Source organism: Silurus aristotelis (assembly GCF_946808225.1).
Source record: "Silurus aristotelis genome assembly, chromosome: 26".
NCBI lineage: Eukaryota > Metazoa > Chordata > Actinopteri > Siluriformes > Siluridae > Silurus > Silurus aristotelis.
Window position 1 is genome coordinate 12,899,846 of NC_139599.1, and position 17,350 is coordinate 12,917,195.

General features: G+C 39.9%; 1 protein-coding gene across 1 annotated transcript in view; it reads right to left on the reverse strand.

The window, feature by feature from the left end:
* LOC310720805 (carboxyl-terminal PDZ ligand of neuronal nitric oxide synthase protein) overlaps positions 1-17,350 on the reverse strand; it is a 54,321-nt gene that overhangs the window by 5,750 nt on the left and 31,221 nt on the right. Inside the window, exons 8-10 of the mRNA XM_083531892.1 lie at positions 9,541-9,687; positions 6,690-6,855; positions 4,978-5,260 (exon numbers count right to left, since the gene is read on the reverse strand). Of these exons, the coding sequence (XP_083388018.1) occupies positions 4,978-5,260; positions 6,690-6,855; positions 9,541-9,687 (596 nt within the window). The remainder of the gene's footprint in view (positions 1-4,977; positions 5,261-6,689; positions 6,856-9,540; positions 9,688-17,350) is intronic.

Genomic DNA, 17,350 nt, shown 5'->3' on the forward strand with positions numbered 1-17,350 from the left:
CTTCTAACACATCAACTTTGAGGACAAAATATTCACTTGCTGTCTAATATATCCCACCTACTAACAGGTGCCATAACGAAGAGATAATCATTGTTATTCAATCACCAGTCATAATGTTCCAATGTCATAATGTTATGCCTGATATGTGTATGTCAGTAGCAGAGATTCACTGAAGGACATGGTCTCGTAAAGTAGTACAGAAATGAACATGTGTAAAAACAAAGCTGGCCAAGTTTATTGTCAATACAGCAATGTTAATGTGCATTTCAAGTAACCAAGTAAAATTGGTAGGGCTGGTTATACTGAACAGTCTTGGAGTTCGATAAATGAACACTATTAGCGCCAGATGGGCTGGTGGTTTTTATGGGCATGTATTCCATAAACATTGGTTTGTGAAAAGCATGCTCAGGTTGTGTAGTAGATAGGAGCAAGCCCAATCCCTTACCTACTGACTCAGTTTGGCAACATGGCTATATCTTGGCAGGGTCATGGGGTCACTCTCAAGTTTTTTTTTGCTATCATGCGTAATTAAATTAGCATTGAGCTTTGTTAGTAATGGAACAGTCAGTAAAACGTGTGAATGTGGCACTGTGTATTGAGACAGGGTTTCTGTGCTTGTAATGAATGCCAACTTGTCTTAGAGAACAGCATTGTGCAGTTCCTGGAGTCTCACCATGAGGACGACGGATATTTGACCAGATGGTAGGGGATGGTAGGGGACATTGCGAATATGGTGGCAATATGTATTTTGAAGCAATTAAGGTTGTGTTTAGGCCTGGCTACTGGAACAAATGACTGATTTGCAAAAGGAGGTAAAAAGAATACATTTTTCATTCTGGAAAATGATATTCATATTTGGTTATATCCCGTGTGTATTAGAGAGAGAGCACAAGAACAGGTAACAAAGCTGCAGGCAAACACTCATTTCCTATGTACTTGTTTGAATCTGAGTTGTGATTCCGGCGATAATGACAAGCCACACAGGGTGCTTTTTTCATTTCATTAAACGCACTTTGGTGTTTCTCTATTTATCTCCAGTTCTCGTGCCCTATTTCTTTTCTCTGAGGAAGCAAAACTAGAGTAAGTGACAAATGTTATAAAATCAAATGTTTAAGGATTCACAGCAGTTTACATTAAATTAAATCAGGAACTGCTGGTTTGTTTTGTAAAGATATTTCATTCGACTACTGGTTATTATAACAGACTAGCTTGTTTGTGTAAGTTAGCTAGTTTTGGAACCCTGAAAAGCTGGTATCTTTCGGACAATGCTAGCTGACTGATTTGTTGGGTGGGTCAAAATAACTTTCGATATAAACAATAAATAATTATATTTTGATATAACATACATTTGGTGCTATCCATGCGTATATAATAAATCTTACATTGTAAAATCCTATAATTTTATTCTAATACAAAGAAAGCAATCTTCAGCAGTAGTGCTGCATTATATCTATATTCCAGGAAAATCACTACACATGCATATTAAAATTTGAATAGGATTGATGTTAACCTTTGCTGTTGGATTATTCATTTATTTATTCATGTATTTATTTCAACCAGTACAAAAGCATGTTTCTTCTTGCTAATACTCAGCTAGAATTCACTTCTTTAGTAACCACTTCCAATCACTATACATGTTCACTTAATCTGTTCACAGTACTATCCAGGTAAGAACGTCTTTATTCAGTGATTTATATTTAGAAAGGTTATGCATAATTAAAAAGTGTGCTAATTTAACCATGGCACAAATGGCATGCATTTATTCCGAGCCCTTTTCAGATAAAGGCCATCTAGACAGGACAATATATCAGTTTCAATTTCTCAAACTTGCATCATAAGTGGGTTTATACTGTATATACTTTACTTGTCTTAAAAAACACAGAACAACTTCAGGCCATATTCAAACACACAAATGTATACCGTCTCTTTTACAGGAGAGGACAATCCATTAGCTCGCCCAGATGGTAAGTTAAAGCTCTACCGAAAAAACCTAGACTAATTAATGTAATGTGTTAGCTAGCTAGTAAAGTGTATTAATAGTTGGAAACTACATTCACACACAAATCGACTAAAAGCAATCTGAGATTATTTCAGTGACTGAATGTGGGTGTGTCTAGAGACATGGGAAAGATGCGGACTTTATGCAAATATGGAGTGAACTGCTACACCCAATACCAGTGGGAGTGAAGACAGTAGCGCGCACTAGAAAACTAGAAAACGTCTCCTGACTTGACGTCAAAAGTGAAATGCTAGTTGTGCCACCCTTTGATAAAAGTTACTGTAGCAACCAGTCATAGGTCCCTTTACCTATAATTCTTTGTATAGTGACTGGTGAACGTAACATTAGAAAAAAAGTAGATACATTAAATTGTGATGGACAGATGTGCTTCTGTAGTCTTCACAAGAACTTTATACTACTACTTGCTTTGGTCAGTCCTCAACCACCATCCAACTTCACCCAATAATACAACCAGGAAGAGTAAAGGTTAAAACATGCTTCCTTTAACCATGAACATGAACGTGTGTGTGGTGTGTGTGTGTGTGTGGGGGGGGGGGGGGTGCGAGAGAAATTTTAAACTGTGGATTATTTTGTGAACACAAAGTAGAAGCATTATGTGCTAATGTTAGTGTCATGCTAATTTCCTTCATGGTATTCAGTGAGTATCCTACACACACACACACACACACACACACACACACACACACACACACGCACACGCACACAAACTCTGCCCTCTGTAAGTGCTTGTAATTAGCGTGACCACTATTAGAGATCAATAGACAGGCCAATCCAGGCAGCTTTACAGCTCTCAATCTTTTTCTCTCGTTCTCTTTCACACATACACACTATTCATGAACAGAAATGCAAGCACACACATACACAGCATGAGACTTGAGTGGGATTCAAGACAGACCCCCACCCACTTAAGATTTTTTGTTTCCCTCTGAAAAAAATCAATGAGTACAGAAAGAAAGCCCAAAAACAGATCTGCACCGATTGAAAAGAAACACAGTGTGAGACACATCCGTGCGGGAGCAGAGGGCTTGAACTGAGACACACACACACACACACACATACACACACACATAAACACACACATGGTCAAAAAAAATGTCAACGCAATTCAGCCACCCAGACAAAACACGAGAGAGCACTGACCCTGAAAACATAAACACACACAGGGAGCAGTAGTGGCATTAGCCTGCAGTGTGTGGAAGTGAAGCCTGAACATGCGTGCGCAAGCAAACACACACACACACACACACACACACACACACACACACACACACTGACAAGCACATGCTGAAAAGCGTGGTCTTGCAAAGCCAAAGCTTATCACAATGTAATTCAGGAGGGACAGAATCAGAAAAGAGAAAGAAGAAATGACTGAAAATGAAGGATGCAATGACAGAAAGAAAATATTTACAGTTTGTGTGTGTGTGTGTGTGTTGAGAAAGTAATGGAAATGCAGGGAATGTGAAACAAGGGGATAGAGGATTCACAAAGAAGAGAAAGTACTCAAAAAAGTGACATGCAGTAAACAAGACATAATTACGTGTGTGTGTGTGTGTGTGTGTGTGTGTGTGTGTGTTTGTGAATGTAGTGGTGTGTGAGTGCAACATGGTAGACGTTTCATGCTGTTTAGTGACTCACTGTTAGGTTAGCAAGTGATCACTGTTGTGTGTGTGTGTGTGTGTGTGTGTGTGTGTGTGTGTGTGTGTGTGTGTGTGTGTGTGTGTGTGCATATATACACAATTCTTAGGACATTACAGGACTGAGATATTAAACAGTTTTAACTTTGTGTGGACATTTAGCCGATCCCTTTAACTAATTAAAAAATCTTAACACAAAAACATTGTGTATATGAAATAATGGACGGTCCTCAGCATGCTAGAAAGACCAATCCGGTAAGTATGTTTTTTTCTCCTGAACAGCTACATATATGCTCTTTGAGTGTTTATAATTCTCAGCGTGTTTATAAAGGACATCTGCTTGCTGCATACTTCAATAAAAGTTCTTGTTGTCATTAAGTTTTTCCCCATGCTGGGTTTATAACAATGCTCCATGACCGTTGTCCTGTTTTTTCCCACTTACACACACACACACACACACACACACACACACACACACACACACACACACACACACACACACACACACACACACACACACACACACACACACAGTAATGACTCTTTAGAACTTAACAGAAGGTCAAAAATTTTCCATTACCGGTTACATCAAATTCTCTTTCTCTCTCACACACAGACACACAAATAAACAGAAACACACAAACAAAAACAAACACATTTTTATATGATGCTCAAACAGTGTGGGAGGACAGTCCTCTTATACACTTTCATTATTTTTGTTTGTCTTCCTACAATGTAAAATATCCATTGATGCTTTTTTCTCCATGTCTCAGGACTGAGTGATAGGGCAAAGCGAATGGAGATGGAGAGATTTGAGAAGTGTCACAAAAATAGAGAAAGATTGATCAATGAAAAATGTGGCAGTGCTTTGTCAATACTGTGAATGACCCAGGTCTGAGACGTTTCATTTGCCATTCTTTTATCTATGGCCAAAAGTATTTAGCTTGGCCGACTACACACACACACACGCACACACACACACACACACACACACACACACACACACACACACACACACACACACACATCGAGGGGTAAAACCTGTTGCTCTTTTTGTCCACTGCTTTGCTTTTCTTTATGCCCATCATTTTTTTTGGTCCACATTATTAAAAAACATTATAACTCATGGCCTCTTCGGACTTCCACACAGAACTGCTCCTGGTAAGTGCCACATTGCTGTAGTCTAAGTGCACTTTATTTATTTAAGAAAACTGTTTTGCTCACTAAATGAGCTGATTATGAAGGTGAAAGAGAGGAAAAAACAGCCAACGAAACCCTGTGCTCATGTATAAGCTTCTGTGTGTGTGTGTATGTCCTGCATACCGTTGATCCACTGCTGCTGAATTGAACTTTGTGAAGTCGTTGCTTGCGCTCCCCATTCTCTGCTTGTGTCCTAGGTTCGCTTGCATGCCGTTGGTCGTGACTGCATGGGACGTTCCTGTTCTGATCAGGCTGAGGTAGGATTCAGCGCACATCATGCTATAAGGGGTTGTGGGAGAGACTTGGACGTCTCCTGCCGGCGTGGAGGTGATGGGCTGGTCTGAACTGTAGTGGTTTTTGAGGTTGAGAGAGAGAGAACAGGATGACGATCTTCTCCAGTCTTCATCTGAAGAAGGAGGAGGAGGCGGATGAGAAGGATGAGGGGGAGATTAATCAATTATAAGTCGGTTAAAACCAAATAAATCTATATGTTTTCTCACAAAGACTCTTCTACATGTTTTGGCAACAGGCCCAGCGATGATGACCTCATGAACTCTCTGGAATGGATTCACTTTGAAAGATAGACTCCATAAAAAACATTCCATCCATACAGTTGGCGCACCAAGCTTTCGGGTGTGGGCAGAAGTGCTGAGAGTGTAATTGAATCTAATCTCTATCTAGTGCTGATGTACTCCATCTCTGTCTTCTTAGATTAGATTTCTTTTTATGCTAAAGTAAAAAAAATGATGCATGACACCATTCAGCCCAACTGACAAAAAATGTTGTGTGTATCTGTAAAAAAATGCAAACTTGATAATAGACGCAATAGAAAACATGCAAACCGATTCACTAACTGCGTCTAAAGCATTTATTTAAGATAGCTAAGTCTAGCTAAGTCATGCTACAAAATGACAGAAGCTAAAAGACAAACCTCTTACTATAGGGGTGGGGGGGTGGGGTCATATTATTGTCCCAAATACTCGTTTAAAAGCTTAAATAAATTTTTTTTTAGCGCTTTCGCTCCGTAATTTGGCCCTACACCAATTCCCTCCCACAAGCCAGACCTTCCCTATTACCAGCAATGAAAGCTGAGGGATAGTACATTCTTCCTCCAAGACATATGAAGCCAGACAACTGCATTTTTTTGGATTACTGCTCATGTACCTTTATACGCTTGGAGAAAAGGCGCTACCTGTCTTCTTCCACATACCAAAGATGAGGAGATGTTTATGAGGAGGTTGAGGAGTGGTAGCTCAGTGGTTAAGGCTCTGGGTTACTGATCGGAAGGTCGGGGGCTTAAGCCCCGGTATCACCAAGCTGCCACTTTCGGGCCCTCGAGCAAGACCCTGAACCCCCTGTGCTCTAGGGGCACCGTATCATGGCGGACCCTGTGCTCTGACCCCAGTTTCTGAGCAAGATGGGATATGCGAAGAACGAATTTCACTGTACTTTAATGTATATGTGACAAATAAAGGCTATTCTAATTCGAATGATTGGCTAGTGCCACATTGATTGACAGGGGAGATGGAGCATGCTATCCTTCCCATCCGGAGATTATGTGCTGATTTGTCCGTGTGCACTATCCGGTCATAGTATGGTACTATATTTTGTTAAAAGTTGAAAAACATGCACCATCTATTTCTGCTGCATCATTCCGAGCTTTATATTTCTTCACAGGATTGATCTTTTGAATCAACTGCTAAGGTATTTAATTAGCATATTCCTGAGATAATCATTATTCATATTTGACAGGACTCTGTGTCAAGCACACGCATAATTTAAACAGCCACCCCTCTCTATCACCTACTAGTGCAAGATGCATTTGTGTGTCTTACTCTTTGCATAGCCGTTGACTTTAGCTTCCAGCTCACCAACATGCTGGACCAGAAGCGCTATGTGCTGCAGCAGGTCTCGATTCTGCAGCAGCAGCTGATGGCTCCTGGCCTGAGCCTCCATCCTGGCAGCCGTCTCTGCTGCTATCTGATCCTTCAGCAGCTGCACCTGAGGTGAGAAAGATGATCAGTCGAGAGTGGAGAGTTACTGGAGGAAAGAGGAGTGTTGAATTCAGGTGGTCAGATAACAAACAGGCTAATCAGGCTGTTACATAAACTGACTGGCACTTTCATTCTCTCTCTCTCTCTCTCTCTCTCTCTCTCTCTCTCTCTCTCTTTCTTTCTTTCCCTGTCTCACATACACACCATATTCAAACAGTGTGGGAGGACAGTGCTCTGGTTTCTTCTTGACTTTGATTAGTTTTGTTTGCATTTCCCAAAAGCAATAACCTTCACTTAAATGTCTGCAGAGTAAAGAGGTGAATGCAGAGACAGTTTCACATCAGCAGATCAGGAGTTTTTGATTACTAATCACAAATTCTGATTCATGTAATATTTTTGGTCTTAACTATAACTGTAATATCTTTGTTCTTTCTAAACCTCTCAGCATGTGTACAAGCTTCAATTATTTCAGCATTGTTATTGAAACCAAAAAGTGGCTCCATTTACCAGTATTGAATCCACACTACACACAAAGTATAATTTACATTCATTCTAAAATAATAATTACCTTTGAAGGACCGAATGTCCTTATGATGTTGACCTGAGCAATTTTCTCGTCTATTGTAATCTGTTTTTATTAAAAGGTACAGGCTTTTTATTAGTACCTAGAATAATGAAGATTATAGTATATGTGATGGTTGTATAAAGCCCCCTAGCTTTGTTCAGGCCACAGACCCTCGTTTCATTAAATGTATAAATTTAGTCAACCCTTATGTTAAATAATTCTTCTCTTAGTAAAGGTGTAGTTCTGGATCCAATTCAGAGGCAGAAAGACATTTGGTATGCTTTGATGCCACCCACTTCTCTCTCATGTAATTATTCAGGTGGGATAGTAATGTCCTACTGTGGTGCCCTCATATCTGCCTTACCTTCTGACCCTTCATTTTAATTATATTGTAGGGTGTTTCTGTAGGCATTTTTATGTCCCAACAGCAGATTTTTGTATATACAGTATATGTGTCAACATTTTAGCATTTTGTCATTTATTAATGTCATAACTCATTTAGTGACATGGACAGTGTCTCGTAGCTTCAGAAATAACCTTTAAGAGCGAGACCTACAAGAGTTCCTGCTTACAGCCTCACAGTTTACACTGTTTTAACAAATGCAGTGTAGGAAAAAAACTAATTTGTAATGAAATCTCCCATGGATACAGTTTCCAAGAAAACAGTTGTTGACTAAGACTCATCTTCCTGTTTCAGCAGATAGTATCAGTCCATGAACTTCAATTCGTCCTTTTATTAATACCTGTAAACATTTTCTGGACATTTATCTTGCTTTTGGGCTGAACTCTTTTGTCTTCATCTACCTTTAGGATCATTTAAGATCTAAAAAAAAAACCCTTTGGTGGAAAATGTATATCAAATCTTGATGTAGGTTTGGAAAGTCTACACCCAGAGGGAGGGTGTTTGGGGATGACCTACAGGGTTAATCACTAAAAGAGCACACCTGAGTCTTGTTGTCCTACATACATTATATTGCCAAAAGTATTAGGTCACTTGGTTATAAGTTTGGTGGTGGTGGTTCAGTAATAATCGTCCGTGGGGAAACACAGTGCTGTGTGTAGTTAAATGGACTAAACAAAGCTTTGAGACAAATAATTATAACAAAATAATAACAAAATGCATTCGATGAATTCGAATTACTCGAGTTACTTGAAGAATAAGTTACTTGAAGAAGTAACTGACATTCTGAACCTTATTGAATTATCCATGTCAGTGATAAAGAACTAACTGTTATAAAACATTTAAAATCCTTTGACGTCATTGATTATATACACGCACTTCTCCTGTGGCTAATAAACCAAAACACAAGATTGCCAGATTTGTGCTTTTAAAATGCCTTCGAGAAAAAGTTCACAGAGATATGAGAAAAGATTATTGCTTTATTTTGTGTCATGACATTTGGAAAGTCTGGTGTGTGTGTGCTTGTGTATGTGTGTGTTTATGAATATTTGATTAAATGCAGCTCCATGGGCCATAATGGAGCAGCTGGTCAGTGCAGTCGAATCTCAGCACACACTGAATCTGAGAGCAAATAGCACTGCATACTGCATCTCACGATCAGATGCTAGGTTTATGAGTGCAATCATAATGTCTCTGCACATTAGCCAAAAAGGAACAGAGGAGATGGGATGGATTTATTGAGCAGTATCTGCCCGGTGTTAACATTTGATGAAGCCATCAATTATTCTTTTTTGCTTGCGCGTGCATGTTTTGCGCGAGTGTATTTTAGTTGAACTTGATGCCCTTTTTGAGAACTGGATGTCCACATAATGATATTGCATTTATGCAATTTGAAGAAAATTTAATATAAAAAATTTCTGGTAAGGTTCGGGAATCTAGCTACAATAATTGAAGATAAATAAATAAACAAATAAACAAATAAATAAATAAATAATGGACCACCTAACAATTGTATGCTGTGTCTTACTGTTAAGCAACAATGTTTTGTTCCCTCTTTATAACACTATAATGTATTTCAAGAAACTAGTTTTTATGGAGTGTCTAATAAACCATTAAGAAATCTTGCTGTATACTGCCGTGTGTGTGTGTTTTGTGTGTGTGTGTGTGTGTGTGTGTGTGTGTGTGTGTGTGTGTGTGTGTGTGTGTGTGTGTGTGTCATGCCTTACCTGTGCAACAGCCACTTGAGCTTGTTGTTGCTGCTGAAGAACCTGCTGCTGTAATAACTGCAGCTGGTGCTGGTCAGCCAATGGTGTGAGAGACAGAGAGCGAGGGCTGCTGGGAGACAGGGAGTGAATAGGCATCCCCTCTAAATCCTACAAAGACAGTGGGGATTAATTATAATTTCTTTTTTAAGTATTCATACTTTATATATAATTAATGGACGTGATGAAACATCCACATGACACCTCATTGTTACTACCAAGAATTTTATTACATACTAATTAGAACAAATAACGAATAATAACTGGTCAGTGGTCTTATGGTGGTTGCTTGTGCAAAGCATCAGATTGGTGCAAACATACCTAAAAAGTCTACTGAAAGTGAAATCTTAAACTGTAAATGATAGCAAGTCTATAAAAAGCACAAGTGAAAACAGATAAAAGCATGTCAGGCATGTACACGTGAAGCGATTTCCAATCAAATTCATATAAAGATGGCAGAAAGTCAAAAGTTAGTATTCAAGGCTTGCTCCGAAATTTCTTATCGTGCCAATTACACATAAAAATTCGAACCCCTCTACCTTTAAGGAGCTCATTATCTTTTTATGAGCTCAAACGCATTCATATTCTAAGCTCAAGAAACTCATTTTCTCTAAGTAGCTTTGGCCTGTCTGCTTAGCTTGGAGCAGTCCTGGGTCTCTGGGGACAGAAGCGTGGAACACAGCTAATACAGAATTAAAACTAATTATTTTATCCTTCTGGTGTGTCATAAAAAAAAAAAAAACTCTCAATTCTTCTTTACAAAGTGAACTGCAGTTGTTTAATAATACCAGGAAAAAGCAATGAGTATTAATGGGTGGATGGGGGGAGGGGGTCAAAAAAAGGACCTCAAAATGTCCTTCAAAATTCCATAATCAATAATCCTCCAAGCCATTTATATTTTTCAAAGTATTTTTCCTTCAAAAGCCGCGGTCACCCAATTCATTTTAGAAAATAGAAGTTGGTGGGAGTATTGAGACGGTCAGAAGAAGTTGCATTGGGTGTTTGTGTATTTAGAGGAAGTGTACGACAGGGTGCGGTATTGTAATAGGAAGTCTGGTGGTGCAGGACATGTATGAGGACAGTGTGACAGCAGTAAAGTGTGTAGTAGGAATGACAGAATGGTTTAAGGTTTAGGTTTGACTGCATCTAGGATCGACTTTAGGCCCTTTCCTGTTTGCAGTGGTGATGGACAGGATGATGGATGAGGTCAGACAGGAGTCTCCATGGACTATAATGTTTGCTAATGATATTGTTATTTGTGGTTAGAATAGCAGGTTGAGAAGAGCCTGGAGAGCTGGAGGTACACACTGGAGAGAAGGGGAGTGAAAGTCAGTAGGAGTAAGACAGAGTACATGTGTGTGAATGAGAGGGAGGGCAGTGGAGTGGTGCGGTTGCAGAGAGAAGAGGTGGAGAAGGTGGAGGAGTTCAGGTACCTGGAGTCAACAGTACAATGTGATGGAGAGTGTGTTAGAGAATTGATGAAAAGAGTGCAGGCAGGGTGGAGTGGGTGGAGAAGAGTGATAGCAGGAGTGATTTGTGATAGAAGAGTATCTGTGAGAGTAAAAGGGAAAGTTTATAAGACTGTGGTGAGACCTGCGATGTTGTATGAATTAGAGACAGTGGCATTGAGTAAAAGACAGGAGGTGGAGCTGGAGGTAGCAGAGCTGAAGATGTTGAGGTTTTCGTTGGGAGTGACGACGATGGACAGGATTAGAAATGAGTTTTTTAGAGGAACAGCGCATGTAGGACGTTTTAGAGACAAGGTGAGACTGAGATGGTTTGGACATGTTCAGAGGAGGGACATGGGGTATATAGAAAGAAAAATGCTGAGTATGGAGCCTCCAGGAAGTGGAAAAAGAGGAAGGCCAAAGAGGAGGTTTATAGATTTGGTGAAGGAAGACATGCAGGTAGTTGGTTTAAAAGAGGCAGATGTAGAGGACAGGGGGGTATGGAGATGAATGATCTGCTGTGGCAACCCCTAATGGGAACAGCCAATAGAAGAGGAAGAGGATAAGGATTTGACTAATGCAGTTGCAATAGCAAACGTCTGCAAGCCCTTTGGAAGTAATTGGATTTACAATTGGCGTCAAAACTGATTAGACAAAAAAAATTCTTTATTGAACTGAATAATTATTTACAATCCAGGCTGAAAAACGTATGTGTTTTTGCTATTCAATATTCAATATTCACTGGACTCTCGGAGCCCTTCTTCAGGTCACAACAGAGTGCCTTTATTGCGTTTAGGTTTGGACTCTGATCTCTGCAAATATTATTTTTTTCTAAACTGTTTTGTTGTGCAGATGATAAACTGCCTCCCTGACATTCTTCTGAAGCAGTCCAATTTCAGTGTTTGCTCGGTTCAAACATCTGCCTTCAGTGATTCAATCACAAATAGACAACCGGGATGGACAGCTTCATCTTTATGTGCATCACTTTCTAACCTCTTTTTCTCTGAAAAGCTGCTTTGGGACAATGTCCAGTGTTAAAAGCGCTATACAAATAAAAATGTAATGTACTGAACTGAACTGAATTGAATGTGACTCCTTGTGATCCCATTTTGTGAGCAAGATTACCAAATCTTTCCAAATAGTACAAACCAAACATAACGTGCTAATATATATCAGCCCATAACAATTTTCTTTTAGATATTCGTTCAGTAATTGCACAAAAAAGAGAGAAGAAATAAAATGAATACTTTTTACCCCTGGACACCTTCCCAGGATGAGAAATAGTAAGTACCTGTCTATCACAATCAGATGTACTTGTTGAATATTACTTTCCATAACTATGGGAAATAAAAAGAATTTGGATTGAAATGCTTTCCATTGGATTTGGGAGTGAAACTGTAGGGTTTTGTGGGCATTTAGCCAATAGAGAATGAACAAGGTTAATTGATGTTTGCCATGAAATCCTGTTAGTGTTTATTCAGAAGGTGTGAAGTGGAGTTAAGGTCAGAGCTCTAGGCAGCTGTTGGTTCATGTCTTTTCGAAAGTGTTTTCGAACAAAGCAAGCCTAATTTAGAACTATTATTTACACCTGTGGTGCATCGAAATAAACAAACAAAAAAAAACATATATTGAACCTTAAAGGTTAAAAGCACCACATTGGACTAAACCAAACTGGGTAACGAGAACCAGCCATACAACATCTGTCCGGTATGCACAACGTAGCATACAGATTTCATTAAAATGATGTACACAAAGCGCTCAAGGCACACTAAAACCACAAATCTGCCACAATGCTGAACAGAGCTCTTTGAAGTTCTTTTCCTTTGCCGTTTAGACGACAAATGTTTTATGACTATCCCAAAAGAACTTCAAATATGTTCTGAGTAACCAGATTATAAGAAGAAATTGACCTTGTGATTTTAGTGATGTCACTTGTCTAGGACGAGTGAGGTTTTCGTTGGGAGTGATGAGGATGGACAAGAATAGAAACGAGGTTTATTAGAGGGACAGCGCATGTAGGACGGTTTGGGGACAAAGTGAGAGAGGCCCGATTGAGATGGTTAGGACATGTGCAGAGGATATCAGTAGGAGAATGCTGAGGATGGAGCCACCAGGAAGGAGGAAAAGATGAAGGCCAAAGAGGAGGTTTATAGGTGTGGAGAGGGAAGACATGCTGACAAAGCAACATTAAAACATGATGTTTTTGGCTTTAAAAATGTATTAGAATGAATGAATTTGATTGCAATTTAAGTTCAAATAAAATGCATCCATATAAAATACATTACCACTCAAAGTGTGTTTAATCAGAGCTGTCAGAGCTTTTACTTGAGTTGTCTAGGTTCTCATAAGGTATGAATTAACCAAAATATTTACATCAACTACAGACTACATTAAATAGAATAATAATAAAAAATCATAGGAAAAAAAAAGATTTCCAATATAACACTATATACTGTATACATACACATATACATACATCAGATCAAATCGAATGCATGTGAATATTCTGAAAAGCTTTATTGTGTGAAACCTTATAGCGAGCACTTTCCTTGGCCTCACCACCACTGTTGGTGTCAAAGGGACAAGAAGTTTAACATCGTATGGCTGAAATGATATCTCTCCAACCTATATTACTTATTATGACCAGTTTCTACTAAAGACCTTGATTGTTTCTGGATTCTTTTATCCTGTGCATCTGCTATTCATGTCGCTTTTTCATTTTACTGGTAAATCAGTTGATTTTTGAAAATAATATTTGTAAAGACCATAATGTGATTATTGAGTTGACCTATTTTTTTCACAAAAAAAAAACAAACAAAATGTCAAATGAATATTCATAATATTCAAATATTTGAAGGTGAAAAAAGAACAAAATATTGAAGCTAAATCTATTTGCTTATGTTTTAAAAAATTGTGACTGTTGTGTCACTCTGTGTACAAACAGCTCATCAATAAACGATCTTTACAGCATCATTTATTTTCACATAATATTTAAATAATGTATAAAACGACTAATTACAGTAAAAAAAATTAGTTCACTATGTGAACATGTGAATGGGAAATAGTGTAATAAAAAAAAAACACACAAGTATTGTGTTTTTCCTAGCCTATGTAACTCTTTTTAATATTTTTTTAATATTTGCCAGCTGTGCAATGGCATGACTGATTTAAAACAAAAGTGCCACCACCTTTACCAACAATTACAAGAATAATAGTAATGCAAGCCGTGATGCTCGGTTTCTTCTTTCCATTGCAACAGATTACTGTGTCCACTAGGGAGAGCTACTTACATTACTAAAACAGCGCACACACTCTCTCACACACACACACACACACACACACACACACACACACACACACACACACACACACACACACACACACACACACACACACACACACACACACACACACACACACACACACACACACACCTTAGAGACAGAGACTTCATAGACTGAGAAATGTAAAAAGAAAAGCAAAATTAGGATAATGCCAAAGTAGAACTATGTGTATGTTTCCTCCCCACTGATTCCTTTCTATTTGTCTAAAGGACAGCAATTATCAAAATTCATCCATCCGTTCATCTGACTCTCTCCCTCTCTCTTTCTTCTCTTATCTTTCTGAAACAGAGTCTCTGACCATATTTCATGGTCTGCTTTTAAAAGCCATGAGGGACATTTCAGGTTTTGGGACTGGATGGATTCAGCGCAACGTGCATCCACATCCCGTGAACCCACGCAGCAACCCAGACAATCTGAACTTTAAATAAAAGAAAGTCTTTTTAGGTAAAAATCGGTGTAGCATTGAATTCGAGCCTGCAGCTCTGAATCACACTCCTCTTTCTGTAATGCCTAGAAGAAAACTGTCATCCATGAGGAGGGATTCGTGTTGCTTGGCTGTTCCCTAATTGCCCTGTGTCTTAGTGAAATCAGTAGAAGCTATAAATCATTGCTGATAGGCCCCGTCATGGTCATTTGTATAAGCTGTCATTTTCTCCCCCTGTTTTACTATTAATTACACATCACTCGCAGGCGGCTGATCTTTTCTTCTGTCGGAGATGCCATGATGGATGATGGATGACTTTCGGAAGTGGATCGAATCAGAAAAGCGTCTCTTGTATGCTACAGTGGCTGCTTGCTGTGGTTGGGCCGAGGGTGCATGTACTGTACTATTTTCAGGCTTATGAGCTTTTGCTGGAGGCTGCAGTCATATAATCCGGCGTTGATCACAAAGCATCACTGGTATTTCCATGCAGTCAGTGACACCAGTGACAATCAAAACACCACCGCTGAACAGCCCACAACTTTTTTTATTATTATTTTTGCTATAAACAGTGACTTGCATTAGGAAACTGTTGGAAGCAGCCATGCTGTTTTCACCCCACTCTACTATAAGGAAATTTATGGACACCTGTCAGATCATTAGAAAGTCCTTGCAGTATTTTTACAGCATTTTACAGTTTGTCTGCATTCGAGCACAGGTGAGGACTCGTTCGAGTTGCAAACGGTGGCGTTGGAGATGGAGGCATTGGAGAAACAGATTCGCGAGCTGCATGTAAAGCATGACCGGCTGCGAGAGCGGAAAGCGGCGCTGGAAACATCCCGGGCGGACGCGCACTCATCCCAGGTAAACTCCCGGGTTGAACCTAACGCTCCCAGCACATCAACTCCGCGTGCTTCTCTGCCCAGGCCCAGCGCACCTACAACTCCGGCACCGGTGCAACATGGACCCTGGATGCGACCGCGGCGGAAGAGACAAGCCAAGCCCCGATCGAGGACGTCTCCACCTCCACCACCGGCCTTCGAGATCTTGACCGAGAACCGCTTCGTCCCCCTCCGCGAGACGGAACGCGACACTGTTATTCTCAGAGATTCCATCGTCCGGCATGTCCGCGCTACCCGAGCTAAAGGTAAGGTGCACACTCGCTGTTTTCCTGGTGCTCGTGTTCTGGATGTCGCTGCGCAGGTACCCGCGATCCTGAACGAGAACTTCGGAGCGGTTGTTCTCCATGCCGTATCAAACGACACCAGGCTGCGGCAAACGGAGATCTTAAAGAGGGACTTCAGGATCCTTGTGGAGACGGTACGCAGCACATCACCCACAACGAGGATCATAGTGTCAGGACCTCTTCCCACTTACCAGCGAGGGGCTGAGAAGTTTAGTAGACTTTTAGCTCTAAATGAATGGTTACAGTCATGGTGTCGAGAACATAAACTTCTCTTTGTTAATAACTGGAACTGTTTCTGGGAGCGTCCTAGGTTCTTCCGCCCTGATGGCCTGCACCCCAGCAGAGTTGGAGCAGCAGTGCTATCAGATAACATCTCTAGGATACTTCACACCATCTGACTGGTAAGACATCAAGAAATCTTCAACTATAAGAACACGCATACTACAGACCAAATAGTTACAAGTTCACACACAGCCCAGTTTATAGAAACCGTATCTATTCCTCGTGTAGCAAAACCAAGAATTACATACACAAGATCCAGAAATAATCTTATTGCAGTTAAAACTGAAAAATGCCAGATAAACAAACACAACAAAGTTCTAAAGTTCAGTCTTTTAAACATTAGATCACTTGCACCCAAAACACTGATTGTAAATGAGATGATCACAGATAATAATCTCGATGCACTCTGTCTCACTGAGACCTGGATTAAACCAGGTGATTATATGGGTCTAAACGAGTCTACACCGTCAGGATATGTTTATAAGCATGAGCCCCGTCAGACTGGTCGTGGGGGGGGGTGTAGGAACCATTTATAGTGCTTCTCTTAATGTTAGTCAGAGATTAGGATTCAGCTTTAAATCATTTGAAGTGCTCGATCTTAAAATTGCACTTTCAGACATGCATAGAAAACTCGCTCTGGTCACCGTGTACAGACCCCCAGGACCCTACGCTGATTTTCTTCATGAGTTTGCTTGTTTTCTCTCAGACCTCTTGATCAGTTTTGATAAAGTGCTGCTTGTAGGAGATTTTAATATTCATGTAGATGATGCAAACGATGCCCTAGGATTATCATTTGTCGATTTACTGAACTCTTTTGGAGTTAAACAAAACGTCACCAGACCAACCCACCGTTTTAACCACACACTAGACTTAATAATATCCCACGGAGCAGACGTCACTGATATAGATATTTTACCACAGAGTGATGACATCACAGACCATTATCTCCTACTGTACACACTACCGGTAGAGCAGATTAACCATGTTTCACCACGGTATCGACTTGGTAGGACTATTATTCCAACCACTAAGGACAGATTCATAAATAACCTGCCTGATTTATCTCAGTTTCACATTAAACCCATAACTGCTG